At 44.6% G+C, this 23,811-nt stretch overlaps 1 protein-coding gene across 2 annotated transcripts in view; it reads right to left on the bottom strand.

Moving 5' to 3' along the window:
* DCC (DCC netrin 1 receptor) overlaps positions 1–23,811 on the bottom strand; it is a 980,705-nt gene that overhangs the window by 16,519 nt on the left and 940,375 nt on the right. The window contains exon 27 of one of the 2 annotated variants that reach the window (XM_073619854.1): positions 11,403–11,612. In XM_073619854.1, coding sequence (XP_073475955.1) covers positions 11,403–11,612 — 210 coding nt within the window. Of the gene's footprint in view, positions 1–11,402; positions 11,616–23,811 lie in introns of both variants that reach the window. The other variant, XM_073619846.1, reaches the window with a different exon arrangement.

Genomic DNA, 23,811 nt, shown 5'->3' with positions numbered 1-23,811 from the left:
CTCCCTGTGCACAATAATTTTCCTTCAGTTGCCCAGGACTGTAACCCCACCCCCCACCCTTGCAGTGCTGACAGATTTCTTACTCTCCTTCCCACCAGCAGCTGCAAGTCCATATTATGATCCTTCAGGATGGAGAGTGTGGGAAGGTCAGGTAAATATGTCACATTTTCCAGCCTCTTCCTTTCCTGAATGAACACAATGAGTGATCAGTATTGTTCACGTACTGTGTTCACTCATAACTGAAGCATAGTAAACTGGGGGTTTCTTTTGGGGAGGGGGGGCTGTCAGGTTGACTGTATGGGGCCCTGTACACTGGTGTGTTTATTTATTTTTTTTTTAATCTCTTTTCACTGTCTTTTCATCCTTTTTTTAATCTTCGAGCTGCTGATCTCCTCCAGCCTTTTCCAGCCATTCCTTGTCTACAAGTGCATTGCTCCAGCATCGGCTGCATACCATTGCTCAGGACTGGTTTCCTGGTAGTGAGAACAGTGGACCATCCCTGTGCAATGTGCGTTGGCATGTTACTTGTAGTTACTACCAGGACCACATGTGACAGCACAGGAACACAATTGGGAAACTGCTGTCACCCAATAACAGGAAGTGCCTGAACAAAGATCCTCATTGAAGGATCTCCCATTACTCTTTAAACAAAGGCATCTGATTTAAAAAAACTGGAAAACAAGATTGGAAGCAACGTTTGAAATGACATGTTAAAGTGTTTAGATCAACCTTAAGGTAAGTGCAACCCTGCCGATATACTGCAATAAAAATCTGTGAAACTAAGTTGTTTTGTTTTATAAACTGCTACCCATCCTGCAAAGTTTCCTGCTGAATATGGAATAAACCCCATGCCGCATAATTCATAATTACCATATTTTCCTTCCTGGCAAATGACAGGAGATAACCTTGTGGTTTGTCACTAACACCTTACAATTTCCTCAGCTTTTGTGATGAGACGTTATCAGCACTGATGACGGCTCAACCTATTAAATATTGATATTCCAAATTGATTTCTGTGGAAGGAATAAGACGGGTCTGAAAAAAGGTGACATCTGCTGAGGATTTAACGTGTTTCCCTTCTGCTTCCGCATTTAGATGGAGGCAGCTTTAGAAATGAAAACCGACCAATTTCTGTTTATTCAAAACCTTCCTTTTTCGAAGACTGGAAGATCTAATTAACTTCTTTTCATTTGTATGCTTCAGCGCCTGCTGATCCTTTACATACCCGGCACTCTAAAGCAGAGATGCATAAAGCGCCTTCGCAGATAAACTATTCTGGAATCTAAACTAACGATTTGGAAAAATGGTGCTGCTCTTAACTGTTATCGTCAGATTCCCACAGGGTTACAAAAATGCTATTTTACTTTTCATATAAAGAAAAAAAAACTAAAAGATAGTTGTTATGCCTTATCAGTTATGTGGCATTCAATGGATAGTACTACATCAAGGGCAGTCATGGAAGAAGAGAGGGGAGGGATTCCTCGGGGTACAATAATCCTGCAACTGCAATAGTCCCAGTGGCCCTATGGATGGGTACTAGGGGTTGTTGATGCGTGTTACTAGAAAAGCTGTGCAGCATGCGCCTTAATGTACTATATCAGCCAATCACCATATCTCCCAATAACCCAGCGAATTAAATTCAAAATACTAACCACAACATACAAAGCCATTCACAACTCTGCCCTGAGCTACATCACCAATCTTGTCTCCAAATATCACCCAAATCGTCCTCTCCGCTCTTCTCAAGACCTCCTACTCTCAAGCTCACTCGTCTCCTCCTCCCATGCTCGTCTCCAGGATTTCTCCAGAGCCTCTCCCATCCTCTGGAACTCTCTACCTCCACCTGTCCGGCTATCCCCTACTCTTGCTACCTTCAGGCGACCCCTGAAAACTCATCTCTTCAGGAAAGCCTATCACGTCACCAACTAATCTTCTACCACTTCCATCAGCTCATTCCCCACAGTTACAACCTTTTGTACCACCTACCCCACCCTATTAGATTGTAAGCTCTTCTGAGCAGGGCCCTCTTAATCCTTTTGTATTTTATTGTATTTAAACTGTAGGTAGGTGGTAGAGTAGTGGGTTTTTGTGTATACTGTCAGTGCAGGTAAATTTAGGCAGGCCTAGCTGTGAGCTAGGCCTGTTTGTTTTTCATCTGCGGGCAGGGGCCTCAGCTCTTGGGCGCCTTCTCTGTTTCCAGTGAGAATGTTCTGAAAAAGAGGCAGGGCAGAGAGTTGGAGTGACATGGGGTCTATTTGGGAGCCCTGACTAATCCACAACTAGGATTGGCAGGCCTCTTATATATATATACCCATGGTCAGCCTGTTGTGGGAGGAGTTGTCGGGTGGAAGAACTGAATGATGGAGCGTTAGACTGTCATGGTCTGAGGGAACCCCCTTTCTGCGTGGGGGGGTGAATTTAGGCCTGGAGCTCGGGAGCTGGGAGGGAGCCTCTCTTTACACGGTCATTGAGAGGTGTCCTGGAATAGGATCAGGAGAAGGACAGTTGGGAGCACTGCTGGACGAGTCATTCAGGAGGAATCTACGCTGGAGTTGCACAAGAAGCACAGTGAGAAGCTCTGGAAGAGACATGCCAGGATTGGATGTGGAGCCGGAGGGAGAGACTGTGGTGTTGTTGAAGTTAAGTCGCTGCAGACAGGAGGGTTGGCAGGACTTGCATCGGAATGTGCTGGGAGCAGTAGTCCACCAAGGATCAGTTAGCACAATTATCTTCTTCATCTAAAATGGTTTCTACTAGGAAAATGTTAGGACTTATTCAGAGTGAGGCCTAGCCATGTGCTAACGATGACAGGAATCTGGAACTGGACAGTAAGGGAAGCAAGTGATCTCAAGTAGTGTGCTGGAGGAGATGTGAAGTAGCAGAGACTGTCAGTTTAGATTCAACTACATTTGTTTCCAATACTAAAGATTCATCATTTGGGCATTCCATGTCCTTTTTCCCCATCCAAGTTTAATCCCCTAATAAAAACAACAAAAACAAGCAAGAGACTGTTCATTGTCGGGGAAAGTGTGCCTACAATGGATGTCTGACCAGCAGGGTGATGTGTGGATGCTGAAACACGCAGCGGCCCCACGGGGGCACCTCTACAATGAGATATACAGTATATGAGTGGAAGCGGCAAAGTTAGAAAGGATGGAGGTGTCTGTATAGGCCCCAGTGGTCCTATGAATGAGAAATCTAGCGGTACAGACATGAAAAAGAAAACAGAGAAAGGTTTTATTAGTATGCAAAAGGCCTGACACCGACACTGGTAGTCTTATTGATGGGGAATGGAGCCTATTGAAGTCTACACGACTGTGCAGAGTGTGACTGTAGGACCTATATTGGGTCTATGTGAGTAACTTGCTCTGACTGTAAAGACTGCAGTTGGAAGATGAAGAGTTGCCAAGGCTGGAAGGTTCTGTATAATTCCAATGCTCCAATGGACAGAGACTAGGAGCCATTAGTGTGTTATTTCTCAGACTGTGCACAGAGCATCTGGAGAGCCTTCACTTGGTCTATGTCCGTAATCTACTCTGACAGTAAGGACTGCAGAGTTCCAAAGGCTGAAGAAGTAGACTACTACCTTTACAAGCTTTAACCACTTGCCGACCAGCTGCCACAGTTTTACCGCAGCAGTTTGGCTCGGATGCGCAAATCATTGTAGGTGTACGTCAGGCTTGTACATGGCGATCTGTGGGCATGTGCTCGCCGCCTGAGGCGCACGCACGCTCCCATTGGCCAGCGGGGGAACCAATCAGCGGATAGTTCCCCGCAGTGACATTACAGGGATCTGCCTGTGTAAACAAGGCAAATCTCTGTTCTGACAGGGGGGATCACACAGATCCTGGCTTTCTGCTATACAGGAAGACAGATCTGTGTGTTGTCCCAGTGAGCCCTTCCCCCATACAGTTAGAACACACAGTAACCCCTTGATCGCTCTTGATGTTAACCTCTTAACCGGCCAGTGTCATTAGTACAATAACAGTGCATATTATTATCACTGATTACTGTAGTAATGTCACTGCTTCCCAAAAAAGTGTAAAAAATGTCCGTTAGGTGTCCAATCTGTCCACCGCAATGTCACAGTCCCGCTAAAAATCACTGATCGCCGCCATTGCTAGCAAAAAAGAAATAAATAATAAAAATGTCATAAATCTGCCCCCTATTTTGTAGACGCGATAACAAACCAATCAATATACGCTTATTGGATGTTTTTTTGTTACCAAAAATATGTAGCAGAATACATATTGCCCTAAATTGATGAATACATTTGTTTCTTTTTACATTTTGTTTTTGGAAATGTTTTATAGCAGAAAGTAAAAAATGTTGGGTTTTTTCAAAATTGTCGCCCTTTTTTTGTTTATAGCGCAAAAAATAAAAAAGGCAGAGGTGATCAAATACCACCAAAAGAAATCTCTATTTGTGGGGAAAAAAAGGGACATCAATTTTGTTTGGGTGCAACGTCGCACGACTGCGCAATTGTCAGTTAAAGTGACGCAGTGCCGTGTCGCAAAAAAAAATGGCCTGGTCGTTAAGGGGGTAAATCCTTCCAGGGCTGAAGTGGTTAAACTGAGCCTGTGCTAGGCTCATGGAAGCAAAGCAACAGGTTCCCTTTAATCTCACCCCACATACCACTGCTTTGGACCAAATGTAAAATAAGCTTTCTAAGCACTCACCTGCTCCCGGGTGCACACTACTACAACACTTATGCCGCGTACACACGACCGGTTTTGCCGTTGGAATAAACTTCGAAGGTTTCTCAGACGGAATTCCATTCAAGCGGTCTTGCCTACACACGGTCAAATCAAAGTCCGACCAAAGTCCGACCGTCCAGAACGCGGTGACGTACAGCACGTACGACGGGACTAGAAAAAGGAAGTGCAATAGCCAGTAGCCAATAGCTTTTGTCTTGTACTTGCTTCAGAGCAAGCGTCATTTTTGGTCCGTCGGAACAGCATACAGACGATCGGTTTTCCCGATAGGAATTGGTTCCGTCTGAGATATTTAGAACATGTTCCATTTCTAGGTCCGTCAGAATTTTCGAAAAAAAAAAAGTCAGATGAGGCATACACACGATCGGAATATACGATGAAAAGCTTCCATCGGACTTTTTCTGTCGGACATTCCGCTCGTGTGTACGCGGCTTAAAAGGCATTTTGTTGACAATCCTACTCTTACAGGAGAGTTAAAAACCAACTCACCTTCTCCTCTGTCTGTAAGTTTTACCTCTGCATAACAGCCACAGCTTTTAACCAAACATGATATATACATCAGCCTTGGCTCCCCCGAGGACACAGCGGTACAGAACACATGCATTTAATTTCTTTTTCATGTTCTTAGGGAGTAACGAAGACGCACAGGTCAGTGATTTTCCAGTGGAAGCAGCCCCAGGCTTTGATGTGTAATGTAAAATTTGTCTATGTTCAAAACACGATAAGCCCATACCTTTGTGCAATAGGCACGGTAACATTATAACTACTGTCTATTGCTTAAAGTAATTGTATGGCATTAATTCTGAGTAATGTTACATGTTACCAATTGATATAGCACTGTTATGTCTTTAAAGGTTCTCAGTTATCCAGGTCATGAGATGTCCAGTAAATCTAGTGGTAGTTTAGTCACATCCAAATGGACTTGTTCTGTAATATCGAAGAAGCTGCTTAGCTTGTCCAAGTCATTTCCTTCAGTTCTGAAAATGTAGCTTGGAGAAGCTAAAAAATGTCTTCACTATTACAGAACATGTCCAGTTAAATGTGATTAACTACCATCAGATATAGCACTGGTACATTTTCGACTTTTTAAAGGAAATCTCAACTGTTCGCATCAGTCTCTTCCCACAAAGGAGTTGACAATCTAATGTCTCTACCATGGTCAGTCATACAGTTCTACATTCCAAGCCCAGTTTTGGCTTTGAGAGCCAAGATAGACTGCAGTGTCTTTAGCCAATTAGAGGATTACAGGATTCACGTCAAACATCCAGATGGTGACCACGCCTGTCCAGTGTGTATCCATATTGGCCTCTTGAAGCCTCCAACAGGGACACGTGGGACTGGCTAAATATAAGTATGAGAAAGTTGTCACCTCATAACAGGAAGTGTCTGAACAAGGACCTTTGCAGCAGGATCAAAGGATGTTACTTTAACCACTTCAATACAGGGCACCTATACACCTTCCTGCCCAGACCAATTTTCAGCTTTCAGCGCTGTTGCACTTTGAATGACAATTGCGCGGTCATGCTACACTGTACCCAAACTAAATTTTTAGCATTTTGTTCCCACAAATAGAGCTTTCCTTTGGTATTTGATCACCTCTGGGATTTTTATTTTCTGCTAAACATATAAAAAAAAGACAGAAAAAGTTTTTTTTTTTGTTTCTGTTACAAAACTTTGTAAATAAGTATGTTTTCTCCTTCACTGATGGGCACTGATGGGGCTGTACTGACGGGCACTGATAAGGTGGCACTGATGGGCACCGATGAGGTGGCACTGATGAGGTGGCACTGATGGGCACTAATATGTGGCACTGATGGGGCACTGATAGGCGGCACTGATGGGTGGCAGTGATATGCAGCACTGATGGGTACACATAGGTGGCACTGATGGGCACTGAAAGGCGGCATGGATGGGCACTGATGGGGAGCATGGATGGGCACTGATAGGTGGCATGGATGGGCACTGATAGGTGGCACGGATGGGCATGGATGGGCACTGATAGATGGCACTGATGTACACTAATGGATGGTACTGATGGATGCCAATCAGGGCCAAACAACAATGCCTGCCAATCAGTGATGCCCATTGTGGGCACTGATTGGCATCCATTGTGGGCACTGATTGGCATCCATTGTGGGCACTGATTGGAATCCCTGGTGGTCTAGGGTGGCATACTTGGTGGTGACTAGTGGTGGCATCCATGGTGGTCCAGTGTGGGCATCCTCGGGGGGCTGCGCTGATAATCAATCAGCACAGACCCCCCCCCCCTGTCAGAGGAGCAGTGGATCGGCTCTCCTCTACTCACGTCTGACAGACGCAAGTGAGGAAAAGCCGATTAACGGCTCTTCCTGTTTACATCGTGATCAGCCATGATTGGACACGGCTGATCACATGGTAAAGAGTCTCTGTCAGAGACTCTATACCTAGATCGGAGTTGCGGTGTGCGGTGCTGTGTGCGCAGCAGCTTGATATCCTGGTGACATCATATGACGTCCGGTCAGGATATCGCAACCACTTTGCCAACGTCATATTGCTACTGTATATGGCGGGTGGCAAGTGGTTAAATATAAATTCCAGGTATGGATATTTTATACATAGTTATATCGGTCCAGCTTGGACCCAATGTAACTATGCATATACCATACTTGGCTGATGCTCCTGGAAGCTGTAAATCACTGATGTAGACACTGCCACTCCAGTGATCTCCACTTACGTTCTCTGATTGGACGAGGTGGAGAGCGTGACTTCACCACCCCACCTCTCCACCTTGTTCAATCAAAGAACACTTTGTATTCATTGAGAAAATTCAAAGCTTCTGTAAATGAAACCCATGCTGACTAGCCAACCTCCTCTGTTCGTAAAGCAACGGGGTAGCCAATCAGCGCAGGACCCGGAAGCAAATGGAGTTCACTGGAAAAGCAGTTCCAGTTTCCAGTTCCAGGGGCATTGGCTCAACAAATCATGTGTCCCAGTTATTAGGCAGGGCAGGTGATTGTTAACAACAGGGAGTCACCCTAGTACAGATAGGGGTTGATTTACTCGAACTGGAGAGTGCAAAATCTTGTGCAGCTCTGCATGGTAGCCAATCAGCTTCTAACTTGAGCTTGTTCAATTAAGCTTTGACATATAAAAACCTGAAAGCTGATCGATTTCATTGCAGAGCTGCACCTAATTTTGTACTCTCTAGTTTTATTAAATCAACCCCTTAGGCCCCATACACACTATTAGATTTTCTGCAGATTTTTCTCTTCAGATTTACCAAAAACATATAATATGAGGTCCAACCTTAAGAGTTTCAATTTGTATGCAGTCAGGCAGGCCCTTGTACTACATGGTTTTGGTAAATCCGAAGACAAAAATCTGCAGAAAATCTAAAGCCGCGTACACACGAGCGGAATGTCCGACAGAAAAAGTCAGACGGAATCGTTTCATCGTATATTCCGATCGTGTGTAGGCCTCATCGGACTTTTTTTTTTTCCAAAATTCTGACGGACCTAGAAATAGAACATGTTCTAAATATTTCCGACGGAACCAATTCCTATCGGGAAAACCGTTCCGTATGCTATTCTGACGGACCAAAAACGACGCATGCTCTGAAGCAAGTACGAGATGGAGGCTATTGGCTACTGACTGTTGAACTTCCTTTTTCTAGTCCCGTTGTACATCACCGCGTTCTGGACGGTCAGACTTTGGTCGGACTTTGGTTTGACCATGTGTAGGCAAGACCGCTTGAATGGAGTTCCGTCGGAGACACAATCTGAGTTTATTCCGATGGCAAAACCGGTCATGTGTACAGGGCATAAGAGTGTGTATGGGGCCTTAGTGTTACTGACAGGATTCCATCCCACTACCATGACCACATTGTGATCTTCGGTGCACTTCAAACCTTGGAACCTTACTTTTTCTGTGGCTTCATGTTTAAAATGAATACCATAGCTGCACTAGCAAACCAATAGTGTTACCAGAGCCTGCCTAGCTGGTGGCAGTTGGGATTTTTAGATCTGTATACATTGACTTGGGCCAATTTACATACAAGCCAATTAACCTACCAGCATGTCTTTGGATTGTGGAAGAAAACCGAAGGAACCCCATGCATGCACAGAGAAATCATGCAAAATAAAAAAAAAGAAAAGCTAGAAAAAAAAGAAAATGAATGCAGCTATAACATCTATGGACTGGTAAGCTACAACTGGTTTTTGGGTTTAGATACACTTCAAAATCTGCACAAAACTAGCTATTTAATTGACAAGTAATCCATACATAGAGGTAATGAGAAAAAAGCATTTGCAGGATAGCTGCACTTTAAATAAAGCACAACTTATCAATAATAATAGGAGTCCTATCAAAAACTGATTGCTGCTATAGTATGATTTTCTCAAGCTTTCCCGGGGACATTCAAGAACGTCACTTGAGCAGAAATAATTCTACAGAAATCATTAACGGAAGAGCAATGAAAACGCAATGAAAAACGATATGCAATCTGAGAAAAAGATCAAATTCTTCCATAGGCTTATAAACTTCTCTTAAACCTGTTTTTTTCCTGAAATGCAGATGATTATTTTAGTAGCTTAAGGGGATTTTTCACGTATAAAAGGGGAAAGTAAAGAATTTATGTTGGATCCATAATGCAGTGGGCTTAACACTCCATCAAACAGTTTTCAATTTACTTGAAAGCGGACTAAACCAAATCACTTATATAGCCGCGTTTATGATTATTATTGAAGAACGACAGAACAGAGCGTTAAGGAGCGAGAAGGAGGAAGGATCGAGCATCTTATCTCCGGATTAAGCAGAAGGAGGACACAGAGTTTTTACATATAAGAAAAACCAGGCTTTGAAAGCGTTCATAAAATATTTATGACGCCAAAGGGAACAAAATGATTTCTGGGGCGTATCTGACAATGTCAAGAAATACAGGTAAAACCGACTGAAATCGTTTTGGCAAAAATTGGCAAAAAGTTACAGCAGAACTTCAGGCAAATTATCTAAAAAACAGTTTTGTCTATTTACGGTGTGCACTCATTGCTAAATCACTGAATACATTCTATAGTACTGCGAAGGACCCATTCAGACTTAACCATTCTGTTGCGGTGCATTAATGAACACGTTGAACCTGAGTTGCATTAAGGCAGCCCATTTATTATGAAAAGGCTGCCAACACATGACAACTGATTATCTATTTTTAACCACCTTAGCCCCGGAAGGATTTACCCCCTTCCCGACCAGAGCACTTTTTGCGTTTTGGCACTGCGTCGCTTTAACTGACAATTGCGCGGTCGTGCGACGTTGTACCCAAACAAAATTGATATTCTTTTTTTCCCACAAATAGAGCTTTCTTTTGGTGGTATTTGATCACCTCTGCGGTTTTTATTTTTTGTGCTATAAACAAAAAAAGAGCGTCAATTTTGAAAATGAAGCAATATTTTTTACTTTTTGCTATAATAAATATCCCCCAAAAATATAAAAAACTAATTTTTTTCCTCATTTTAGGCCGATATGTATTCTTCTACATAATTTTAGTAAAAAAAAAAACGCAATAAGCGTATATTGATTGGTTTGCGCAAAATAGCGTCTACAAAATAGGGGATAGTTTTATGGCATTTTTATTATTAATTTTTTTTTTTTCTTAATAATGGCGGCAATCTGCAATTTTTATCGTGACATTATAGTGGACACATCGGACACTTTTGACACTATTTTGGGACCATTGTCATTTATACAGCGATTAGTGCTATAAAAATGCACTGATTACTGTATAAATGACACTGGCAGGAAAGGGGTTAAACACTAGGCGATCAAGGGGTTAAGTGTGTCCTAGGGAGTGATTCTAACTCTGGGGGGGATGGGCTACAACACACATGACAGTGATCACTGCTCCCGATGACAGGGAGCAGTAGATCTCTGTCATGTCACTAGGCAGTATGGGGAAATGTCTTGTTTACAAAGGCATCTCCCCGTTCTGCCTCTCCGAGACACGATTGTGGGTACCCGGTGAACATCGAGTCAAGTGCAAGTGGCGGCATGCCCAATCCGACAATGCCGCTTCCTAAAGGGAACGTACCTGTATGCCCATTTCCCCAGCCGTGCCATTGTGCTGACATAGCGCCGTGCGCTGGTCAGCATGTGGTTAACAATGAAGCCATTGGCTCCCTTGTAACGCGTCTACAAGACCTGTGTGTTGGTGTCCTTTGATGTCATCTTGGTGATCAACAAACGACATTTTGGATTTCCATCGATGTGCAGCCATTTCTTCCTTTATCTAATTACCCACGGAGGTGGGCCAGGGCTAGCACTTGGTTGGACATTCCTATCAGGCACTAATTTATCCAGCTGGAGTGGTGAGTCCTTCATTCTAGCCATTGCCTCCCGCTGTTGTTAATCACAGCCAGTGAGCCAATCAGGAGACGGAGGGGGTGGGGCCGAGCCACGGCTCCATGTCTGAATGGACACACAGAGGCGGGGCTCAGGAGCAAGCCTGCTTGGGTGCCCCTCACAGCAAGGTGCTTGGTGTGGGCGCACCTGGCAGGAGGGAGGGGCCAGGAGCACCAGCGGGGGACCCGAGAAGAGAAGGATGCAGGCTGCTCTGTGCAAAACAGATTATTGTTATGACAATATAATCCTTTTTTGAAGACTGGGAACCTGCAGGTCCAAAAAAACTATTTTATAGGGCAACCCATGCACTGTTACCTGTCTGAGATAGCAGCGGTGTATAAGGGACTTTAGGTTCCATGGCAGTCATTGGTGGAGGTAACAAGGGATTGGCAAAGCTGCGCAGCGGATGCGTCGGCCGGACGCAGGCGGTAGGAATCGTCCGGCTTGGAGCATCCTCACTGGTCGAATGTTCTGGCTGTGCGTGGGATATCACCGATGATTGCTGGGATTGTGCAGCTTCATTCACTGCTGGAAAAAAAAACACACATAGGGAGATGTAACCAAAGCACGATTTATTACCAACAAGCTACAAACAAGTTTATTACCAGCAGGGGCGGACTGACAACTCATGGGGCCCCCGGGCAATAGGAGATCCTGGGGCCCCCTGTCCCCGCTCATGTGTTCCCACCCACACAAATCCGCACCTACATTTTGCACTGCCCACACTACATGCGTTCGTCACAGAATTACATTAAAGAAAGTGCAACAACGGTACCTTACCAAAATTAAAGTGATTGTAAAGGCTCGGTTTTTTTTTTTGGTTTTTTTAAATAACAAACATATCATACTTACCTTCACTGTGCAGCTCGTTTCGCACAGAGTGGCCCCGAACCTCGACATCTGGGGGTGGCTCTAGCGGCTCCTCCCCACATCAGATAACTCCCTAGGAGAAGCGCTCTCCCGGGGGGGGGGGTTACCTTGCAGGTGGGCTCCCGTGTCCAGCATTTGCGTCTATAGACACATGTTTACATACATGTGCTCATCCTACATAAAGCTTTTCATATAGAGCATGTGCTGGGATCATGGGGGTGCTTTACATTTTTTTTTAATTATTTTTCTTAACTTTATATAATTTTCACTGATCACCAATGTAAGGAACATTCTTCCCACTGATCACCAATGTAAGGAACATTCTTCTCACTGATCACCAATGTAAGGAACATTCTTCCCACTGATCACCAATGTAAGGAACATTCTTCCCACTGATCACCAATGTAAGGAACATTCTTCTCACTGACAACCAATGTAAGGAACATTCTTCTCACTGACCACCAATGTAAGGAACATTCTTCCCACTGACCACCAATGTAAGGAACATTCTTCTCACTGACAACCAATGTAAGGAACATTCTTCTCACTGACCACCAATGTAAGGGATATTCTTCCCACTGATCACCAATGTAAGGAACATTCTTCCCACTGATAACCAATGTAAGGAACATTCTTCTCACTGACAACCAATGTAAGGAACATTCTTCTCACTGACCACCAATGTAAGGAACATTCTTCCCACTGATCACCAATGTAAGGAACATTCTTCTCACTGACAACCAATGTAAGGAACATTCTTCTCACTGACCACCAATGTAAGGGATATTCTTCCCACTGATCACCAATGTAAGGAACATTCTTCCCACTGATAACCAATGTAAGGAACATTCTTCCCACTGATCACCAATGTAAGGAACATTCTTCTCACTGACAACCAATGTAAGGAACATTCTTCTCACTGACCACCAATGGAAGGAACATTCTTCTCACTGACCACCAATGTAAGGAACATTCTTCTCACTGACCACCAATGGAAGGAACATTCTTCTCACTGACCACCAATGGAAGGAACATTCTTCTCACTGACCACCAATGTAAGGAACATTCTTCTCACTGACAACCAATGTAAGGAACATTCTTCTCACTGACCACCAATGGAAGGAACATTCTTCTCACTGACCACCAATGTAAGGAACATTCTTCTCACTGACCACCAATGGAAGGAACATTCTTCTCACTGACCACCAATGTATAGAAACATTCTTCCCACTGACCACCAATGTAAGGAACATTCTTCTCACTGACCACCAATGTAAGGAACATTCTTCTCACTGACCACCAATGGAAGGAACATTCTTCCCACTGACTACCAATGTAAGGAACATACTTCTCACTGACCACCAATGTAAGGAACATTCTTCCCACTGATCACCAATGTAAGGAACATTCTTCTCACTGATCACCAATGTAAGGAACATTCTTTTCACTGACCACCAATGTAAGGAACTTACTTCTCACTGACCACCAATGTAAGGAACATTCTTCTCACTGACCACCAATGTAAGGAACATTCTTCTCACTGATCACCAATGTAAGGAACAATCTTCTCACTGATCACCAATGTAAGGAACATTCTTCTCACTGACCACCAATGTAAGGAACATTCTTCTCACTGATCACCAATGTAAGGAACAATCTTCTCACTGACCACCAATGTAAGGAACATTCTTCTCACTGACCACCAATGTAAGGAACATTCTTCTCACTGACCACCAATGTAAGGAACATTCTTCCCACTGACCACCAATGGAAGGAACAATCTTCCCACTATTTATTTAATCCATATTGAGCACTATATTTGATTGGCTGCTTCTGCTTGGCACACACGCACAATCACAATCACGCACATGATGATGGAGTCAGCATCATATGCGATTGTGCGTGTTTGCCAGGCCTAAGCAGAAGCAAACAGCCAATCAAATATAGTGCTCAATATGGATTCAAGAAATATGCATAGCCATAGATATCATAAATGACTACAGGAGATAACCAGAGACTACGGATGCAACTACAGGAGATGACCAAAGACTGCGAATGGGACTACAGGAAATAACCAGAGACTGGGGATGCGACTACAGGAGACAACCAGAGACTACGAATGCGACTACCGGAAATAACCAGACTGCGAATGCGACTACAGGAAATAACCAGAGACTGCGAATGCGACTACAGGAAATAACCAGACTGCGAATGCGACTACAGGAAATAACCAGAGACTGGGGATGCGACTACAGGAAATAACCAGAGACTGCGAATGTGACTACAGGAAATAACCAGACTGCGAATGCGACTACAGGAAATAACCAGAGACTGGGGATGCGACTACAGGAGATAACCAGAGACTGCGAATGCGACTACAGGAGATAACCAGAGACTGCGAATGCGACTACAGGAGATGACCAGAGACTGGGGATGCGACTACAGGAGATAACCAGACTGCGAATGCGACTACAGGAAATAACCAGAGACTGGGGATGCGACAACAGGAAATAACCAAAGACTGCGAATGCGACTACAGGAAATAACCAGAGACTGGGGATGCGACTGCAGGAGATAACCAGAGACTGCAAATGCGACTACAGGAAATAACCAGAGACTGCGAATGCGACTGCAGGAAATAACCAGAGACTGCGAATGCGACTGCAGGAGATGACCAGAGACTGGGGATGCGACTACAGGAAATAACCAGAGACTGTGAATGCGACTATAGGAAATAACCAGACTGCGAATGCGACTACAGGAAATAACCAGAGACTGGGGATGCGACTACAGGAGATAACCAGAGACTGCGAATGCGACTACAGGAAATAACCAGACTGCGAATGTGACTACAGGAAATAACCAGAGACTGGGGATGCGACTACAGGAGATAACCAGAGACTGCGAATGCGACTACAGGAAATAACCAGACTGCGAATGCGACTACAGGAAATAACCAGAGACTGGGGATGCGACTACAGGAGATAACCAGAGACTGCGAATGCGACTACAGGAGATAACCAGAGACTGCAGATGCGACTACAGGAGATGACCAGAGACTGGGGATGCGACTACAGGAGATAACCAGACTGCGAATGCGACTACAGGAAATAACCAGAGACTGGGGATGCGACAACAGGAAATAACCAAAGACTGCGAATGCGACTACAGGAAATAACCAGAGACTGGGGATGCGACTACAGGAAATAACCAGAGACTGGGGATGCGACAACAGGAAATAACCAAAGACTGCGAATGCGACTACAGGAAATAACCAGAGACTGGGGATGCGACTACAGGAAATAACCAGAGACTGCGAATGCGACTACAGGAAATAACCAGACTGCGAATGCGACTGCAGGAGATGATCAGAGACTGGGGATGAGACTACAGGAGATGACCAGAGACTGCAAATGCGACTACAGGAAATAACCAGACTGCGAATGTGACTACAGGAAATAACCAGACTGCGAATGCGACTACAGGAAATAACCAGAGACTGGGGATGCGACAACAGGAAATAACCAAAGACTGCGAATGCGACTACAGGAAATAACCAGAGACTGGGGATGCGACTACAGGAAATAACCAGAGACTGGGGATGCGACAACAGGAAATAACCAAAGACTGCGAATGCGACTACAGGAAATAACCGCGAGACTGGGGATGCGACTACAGGAGATAACCAGAGACTGCGAATGCGACTACAGGAAATAACCAGACTGCGAATGTGACTACAGGAAATAACCAGAGACTGGGGATGCGACTACAGGAGATAACCAGAGACTGCGAATGCGACTACAGGAGATAACCAGACTGCGAATGCGACTACAGGAAATGACCAGAGACTGGGGATGCGACTACAGGAGATAACCAGAGACTGCGAATGCAACTACAGGAAATGACCAGACTGCGAATGCAACTACAGGAAATGACCAGACTGCGAATGCGACTACAGGAGATAACCAGAGACTGCAAATGCGACTACAGGAAATGACCAGACTGCGAATGCGACTACAGGAGATGACCAGAGACTGGGGATGCGACTACAGGAGATAACCAGATTGCGAATGTGACTACAGGAGATGACCAGAGACTGGGGATGCGACTACAAGAAATGACCAGAGACTGGGGATGCAACTACAGGAAATAACCAGAGACTGCGAATGCGACTACAGGAAATAACCAGAGACTGGGGATGCGACTACAGGAGATAACCAGAGACTGCGAATGCGACTACAGGAAATAACCAGAGACTGCGAATGCGACTACAGGAAATAACCAGAGACTGGGGATGCGACTACAGGAGATAACCAGAGACTGCGAATGCGACTACAGGAAATAACCAGAGACTGGGGATGCGACTACAGGAGATAACCAGAGACTGCGAATGCGACTACAGGAAATAACCAGACTGCGAATGCGACTACAGGAAATGACCAGACTGCGAATGCGACTGCAGGAGATGACCAGAGACTGGGGATGCGACTACAGGAGATGACCAGAGACTGCAAATGCGACTACAGGAAATAACCAGACTGCGAATGTGACTACAGGAAATAACCAGACTGCGAATGCGACTACAGGAAATAACCAGAGACTGGGGATGCGACAACAGGAAATAACCAAAGACTGCGAATGCGACTACAGGAAATAACCAGAGACTGGGGATGCGACTACAGGAAATAACCAGAGACTGGGGATGCGACTACAGGAAATAACCAAAGACTGCGAATGCGACTACAGGAAATAACCGCGAGACTGGGGATGCGACTACAGGAGATAACCAGAGACTGCGAATGCGACTACAGGAAATAACCAGACTGCGAATGTGACTACAGGAAATAACCAGAGACTGGGGATGCGACTACAGGAGATAACCAGAGACTGTGAATGCGACTACAGGAAATAACCAGACTGCGAATGCGACTACAGGAAATGACCAGAGACTGGGGATGCGACTACAGGAGATAACCAGAGACTGCGAATGCGACTACAGGAGATGACCAGACTGCGAATGCGACTACAGGAGATGACCAGAGACTGGGGATGCGACTACAGGAGATAACCAGAGACTGCGAATGCGACTACAGGAAATAACCAGACTGCGAATGCGACTACAGGAAATGACCAGAGACTGGGGATGCGACTACAGGAGATAACCAGAGACTGCGAATGCAACTACAGGAAATGACCAGACTGCGAATGCGACTACAGGAAATGACCAGACTGCGAATGCGACTACAAGAAATGACCAGAGACTGGGGATGCGACTACAGGAGATGACCAGGTAGCCAGTTTTAAAATTTAAACTTTCAGCAATGCACAGCTATACAGGGGGGGTAAACAACATTTCCAGGGATGATTTAGGGAAAAAAAGGGGTCTACAGGCCGTGTATATAATGTAGGCAGAAGGACCTACCTGACCAGTCGGGCTCACCTCCCGCTCTCAGAGGTCCAGGGGCGGAGCTTTCGTCGGTAGGGGGCGGAGTTTTGTCGGTAGGGGGCGGAGTTTTGTCGGTAGGGGGCGGGGCTTTCGTCGGTAGGGGGCGGGGCTTTCGTCGGTAGGGGCGGTGATCTTTGTGGTCCAGAGCGGAGCTCTCACAAGTGCAGGAGAGACGCTCTAATTAGGAACACACTCAGACTACATGAGGAGGGGCGGGGCAGGGCAGGGTCAGAGCGTCAGTGGAGCTCCCTGCCCCGCCCCTCCCTGCTGACAGAGCCTCTCTCAGCCTAAGCCGAGGTCTGCTCGGCAGCGGGCTGGCTGCGGTGCTGGGAGCTGAAATAATGCAGGAGGACGGGGTTTTCGTGCGGTGCAGCGGGCGGCTTTTTTCCACTACTGACTGAGCCGCTCATGGGGCCCCTCCTGACGTCGGGCCCTCGGTCGGCGACCGAGTGACCGAATGGTCAGTCCGCCCCTGATTACCAGTCACAAATTAGCTGCACAACCTTCCTCCATATAACACTATAAATAAACAGTCATTTTATCTGAACACTGCTGGAGGGTTAGAGCAGCAGCCAATTTCTTATATCTCTAGGGGAGAGCTGACACCGTATATGAGCTAAGCAATGCCAGCATTCTAAGTGTAAGTAAACCCTGACAACGAACTTCTCTTAGTTGCTCCCTTTAGGTTCGTTATACACCGATCATGACAGGTAAAGTGAATAACATTGATCTTGTCACAATGGCATTTGAAAGTGGGTGGGATATATTAGGCATCACGTGAACACGTTGTCCCTGAATTTGATGTGTTAGATTTGTTAAGGATTTGAGTGACTTTAGCAAGGGTCAAATTGTAATGGCTAGACAACTGGGTCAGAACAACTCCAAAACCACAGCTCTTGTGGGATGCTCCCGGTCTGCAGTGGTCACTACCTACCAAAAGTGGTCCAAGGAAGGAAAACCGCTGAACCAGTGATAGTGTGCTGGGCAGAAAAAGCTTATTGATGCACGTGGGGAGGGAAGGCTAGACCATGAACTGTGATCCAATAGAAGAGCTACTGTAGCTCAAATTGCTGAATAAGTTAATGCTGGCTCAGATAGAAAGGTGTCAGAACACACAGTGCATCTCAATTCGTTGTGTATGGGGCTGTGTAGCTGCAGACCGGTCAGGATGCCCATGCTGATCAGTGTCCACAGCCAAAAGCACCTACAATGGGCACGTGAGCATCAGAACTGGACCACAGAGCAAGGGAAGAAGGTGGCCTGGTCTGATGAATTCAAGAATGTTTTGAAGATGGCAACGAGTTTGAGGTGCTGGCCTCCAAATTCTCCAGATACAAATCCAATTGAGCATCTTTGGGATGTGCTGGGAAAACAAGTCAGATCCATGGAGGTCCCACCTCATAACTGATGATGATTGGTGCCAGATACCACAGCATACCTTCAGAGGTCTAATGCAGTCCATGTCATGGTTATGATGGAACCACTTAACCCCTTGGCACCAGCACTTTCTGGTCCCTTAAGGAGTTCCAGATGCCAGGAGACGGGGTGAGGTTTCTGATCATGTGACCGCTGTGATTGGCTGTCACAGCAGTCACATGATTGGAAAGCTCCCAATCGCAAGTAGAGATCAGGAGTTTCCTGTTAGCCACCGGTAACTGTGACGGGAGCGCTCTTGACACAGCTCTCTTTATCTGAAGGTACTTATATATGCAGCCTCCCAGCTTTAAAGCCTATTTGCTGAGAGGCCACATTTATGCGTACGGCCGATGGGAAGGAGTTAATGTTATGGCTGATCAGTGTCTATGCAGTACCATTGACAGCAATTTGTTATATTTGTATGATAAGTGCAAAAATAAAACTGTCGATTCAGCCAAAAATCCAGTACTGTGCTGTGTACTCTGCAGTATTATCTCAAGCAGTGTTATCTTGCTCTGCCCAGTTTACCACTGTAAACTACAGGTCACCTCCCCCCATGTTATGGTGATGATCGTAGAGGTGTTCTGTAGTCCTGACACCTTTTGATTGTGTCAAAAAATTCTCAGCTGCCCTGTGCTCACTTCATGTGTTAACTCAAGGAGAGTATTTAGCCATAACAGTTATTATCTTGGAACTACAGAATGATTGGCATTTATATTTTGGAAATGGGAGAGTGGGTGGGTCCAAGGAGTGTAGCAGAAAAAAAACTGGGCAGGGCTGACAGCAAGAATGATGGGTGTTGTCACTTATAGCAGATCAATATCTGTATTTACAGGGTTTGCAAATGGATGAGTGACACACTGTCACACTGTACTATATATATAAATATATATATATATATATATATATATATATATATATATATATATATATATATATATTCATTTTTTGTCCCTACATACTCTTCAAAGACCTATTGAATCTTTCTCTCTATATATGTATACATATATCTATATATGTAGATATATATCTAGATAGATAGATAGATAGATAGATAGATAGATAGATAGATAGATAGATAGATAGATAGATTCTGTATTATTTTTTTCTCTCTTTAAAACCTTACTGGAGCCTTTCTACAGCCAGAATGCTGTATGAAGGACCTTTGGTCTCTATGGAAGCAGTAGTCTCTCTGATTGCTGATTGCAGAGCTATAGGTCTGACTCTAAAAAGGGTGTTTTGGACCTCTGCAGAGAGACCACTGCGACCACCTCAAGGGTCCTTCTCTACAGCTTGCTGGCAGAGGACAGGTTTTTCTACTCTGGTTCTATCTGCTTTAGAAAGAATACAAACTGTAAGACATTGGGCACCTTTTTTTTTTATATGTACATGAAAGCATTTAGCTGATTCAAACTAAAAGTTCACCTGAGTTTTTATGAACTGCCTTGTTTGCAAACCGTCTTTGAGTCTTCCGACCTGTGAGCATTTACTTAATTATCTATAAACCTTTTAAAACTATTTTACATACACAAACTTGCATTTATATTCAGCATCTTTTAACAATAAAAATATAGTACAGTGAAGGTTATTACCAAAAATAAAACATTCTATCCCTGCCCCAAGTTCGTTAACTTAAATTGCCCCTTAATGATTCCTTAATAATTATTGAAGCCTGTAAAAGTAATTGCCGTAAAATGATAGACAAAGCACTTTTTAAATGTGAAAGGTGAAAATGTTGCTCGGAATACTCGTAACAAAGCAGCCAATGCAGAAGAATTAAAAAGGCGCCGGGCTCTTCCTGCGGCCCCTGAGATAATTCATTATCCCCAATATCATCCTCCATTTTTACCGATAAAGACTTTCGTAGCCCCCCAGTGACAATCGGTTACGTTTTACTTGAGCAATTTCTATGCATCGTACTTTCATAATAAAACCGGGGAGTGTTAAACAAGCTTCTCTTGGCACAGGTCACACTTGAGTAGCCAAGGCTCTTTGTAAAATTTTATGAGTAATTATAAAGTCCTGTGTAACCTGAAGCTACGGCAGGTAATATGGCGCCGTTACGCACAGTTGGTCGCAGCTGATACTGGTCTGGTATGTATTAGCCACTTGGGCTTCTTGAGTGTAAAGAATTTGAAGGAAGCTGTAATTATAAATAGCTCCCAACTGGTCTTCATTGGAAGGGACTGTCCCTCTTTCGAGAACCAAATTCTAAAACCAAGTCCCTTTATTAGCTCTGGCGTAAAGATTTATATCAATAAATGTACTATTTAACAATAAATGTAATAAAAAAAAAATAAATACATGTAATAAATAAATAAATATTTAACAGTTATTGGGAGCAGACTAAAGTTCTTGCAGCTGAAGACCACACGATGGACAGCACACTTGGCATACCTGAGCAGTTTGTAACCATAGATAAACTACAGCTCAGAAGATTAGGCTCTACTCACGAATCCCAGTAGAAGCAAGGCCATGGGCTCGATCCGGAGGAGTAGTCAAGCAGCCAGTCAGGAAGGCTTCAGGGCATGAAGCACACAGACCCCCCTCTTTCAGGGGTAGAACAAATCTCCCTGGGCTTCCAGGTATTAATATGCCTCCCCCCCCCCCCACCATCTGGGCACACCTCCCCAGTGATAGGCTTGGGCAAGGTAAGAGCCCAGCCTGGGCATTTGAATTCCCCTGCCCCCCAGCTCTAGAACGTTCACAACAGGCTCATAGGAAATCAAGCAAATGCTCAGACTTTGTAGCCAGAACAGCAGTTCACAGCTAATTTGGCTATAAAGCAAGCCTCACTAAGTTTACCCAGCATCCCTAGCCTAGTAGTGTGCTACATATACATGTGGGATCCCTGTAGAAGCTGTAAATCGCTGTGGTCGGCACGTACAGTAATAGCGAGCACACAGTGAATGCAAAAGGAGTCTCAGGATGAACGAGGTGAAGAGGCATTGTCGTGATGCCACGTTCTCTAACTCAAATCAGTGAACTCATTGCATTCATTGAGAAAATCCAAAGTGTTCTTTGTATGGCGCCCATGCTGATAAGCCAACCTCCTGTGTTCTGTAAGCAGCAGGCCAGCTGCTTGGCATGGGACCCGAGAAGCTAGTGGAGATCACTGGAGTATTGGTGTCTACTACAGTGATTTTCAGCCTCCATGGGGATCCTACAGGTATGGCACATACATACTTACATTCCTCCAACTGATCCATACTGAGATTTTAATTAAAAATATCATTAGCATGTTGATGAAGAGGAAAAGGAGGAACCAGGGAAGGCAAAATGTAAGCAGATTAAACGTCACCTTTAAAGGGTTAGTTCACCTGTAAAATAGTGATAAACTCTGTACTACCGCTTGTACATACAGGTAAGCCTATATTAAGGTTTACATGTAGGCACTGTAATTATATCTCCTAAGTTTAGGAGATATTCAGAGTGCATGCAGCTGATTACATCATTGGCTTATGCTTTCTGAAGGCCCGGCTTAGAGTGCCGGACCTCCAGAACCCATGGCGGAAATGACGACTCCCGCGTGCATGTGCGGGTGTGACGTTATCGCACCCCTGGCCACTTATGTAGCCGTAGTCAGCGAACCCTGAAAGGGAGAGCGGGGGAAGATGTCAGCCGTCTTGGCAGTGACATTTTGGCCCTGGAGCGCTTCGTTCTAAGGTAAGGCAATGCATACTAGCACATTATGACATTGCCTTGCAGGAATTTTTTTTTTTGACCACCTGCAGTTTACTACCGCATTAAGAAAAATACTCTGTGCAGTCCGTGAACACTATTCCATCATTTTAAACTAATGCGATTAAAAAAAAAAAAAAAAACATGTATGCTCTTCCCATACCTGTGGGCCATTTTTGTTTGGAGTAGACCAGCTGTTAGGATAATCGCCCCCTAGCAGTAGCGGAGAGGATGCCACCCTTCTTCCGAGCAATGCACATGAGCAGATGAGCTCAGCAGCTACAACGGGAGATGGAGTATTGCAGCTGCTGAAGTCACCTGCAGCTATAAGGGCCGGTTCACACTGCTTCGCATCGCATGGACATTGCATGTGATTTGCACTGCAGTGCAGGGCGAATCACATGCGATCTCGCACCACGCAGCAGTGTGAACCCGCCCTAAGAGATAACGAGATGTGCAGGGCTCAGAAGGACGGGGCTTGCTCTTGTACAACTAGGAGGCACTTGTCTTAACGGTTGGTCCGTCTTATAGAAAAGGACAGGACAGAGCTGTAAAAAATATCAGTAGCATTTGGGGAACTGCATGAGTGTTTGCAGGTATGGGAAGTGTATAAATGGATTTTTTTTCAAACCAGTGTTCTGTCCCACTTTTATGTAGTTTTTGTCTTGTATTGACCTGCATCAGGCTATCATTTTTTGTAGTATGTAGACATCTAATGGTGGTTTTGAGCCACGACAACTTGTTTACTAATGAAATTTTCATATCTTCCTATATCCCTGCCTGCCCCCCCGTCTTCCATGTTACCTTTTTTAGTGTTAGTTGTTCAAGACATGGTTTTGGAATGTCGTTATCTTCTTCCACCTCAAAAGACTGAAAATACATCCTCTGCACTGTAATTATCTGAAGTAAAATTGTGTTGGATTTAACATCTACATCTTATTGAATAGTTAAGCTGCTTGTGGATGGTATCAAGTCAGCAAACGACCATGCTGTCCAGGCAGATTGGGTCTAAGGAGGTAAGTCAAAGTATAAAGCTGCACTTGAAATGATGGAATAGCGTTCATGGACTGCACAGAGTATTTTTGTTTAAAGGTGAACTAACCCTTTAAGACCACGGAAAATAAATGCAAAAAAAAAAAGTATAACACAGCTATGTCAGCAGGCCTCAAAACATCTCTTAAAACATTTAAGCTGCTAAAAATATTTCCTGAACACATCACACAACATTTTCTATCACTCTGCCGTGTTCAAGGTGCGCTCGGTCACCGCTACCTCTATCAAAGTGGTCGCATCTCGCCTTTTGAAGGGCGA

This window comes from Aquarana catesbeiana, linkage group LG01 (assembly GCF_042186555.1).
Source record: "Aquarana catesbeiana isolate 2022-GZ linkage group LG01, ASM4218655v1, whole genome shotgun sequence".
NCBI classification, from domain to species: domain Eukaryota; kingdom Metazoa; phylum Chordata; class Amphibia; order Anura; family Ranidae; genus Aquarana; species Aquarana catesbeiana.
This window is presented reverse-complemented; position numbering and strand designations above follow the sequence as displayed.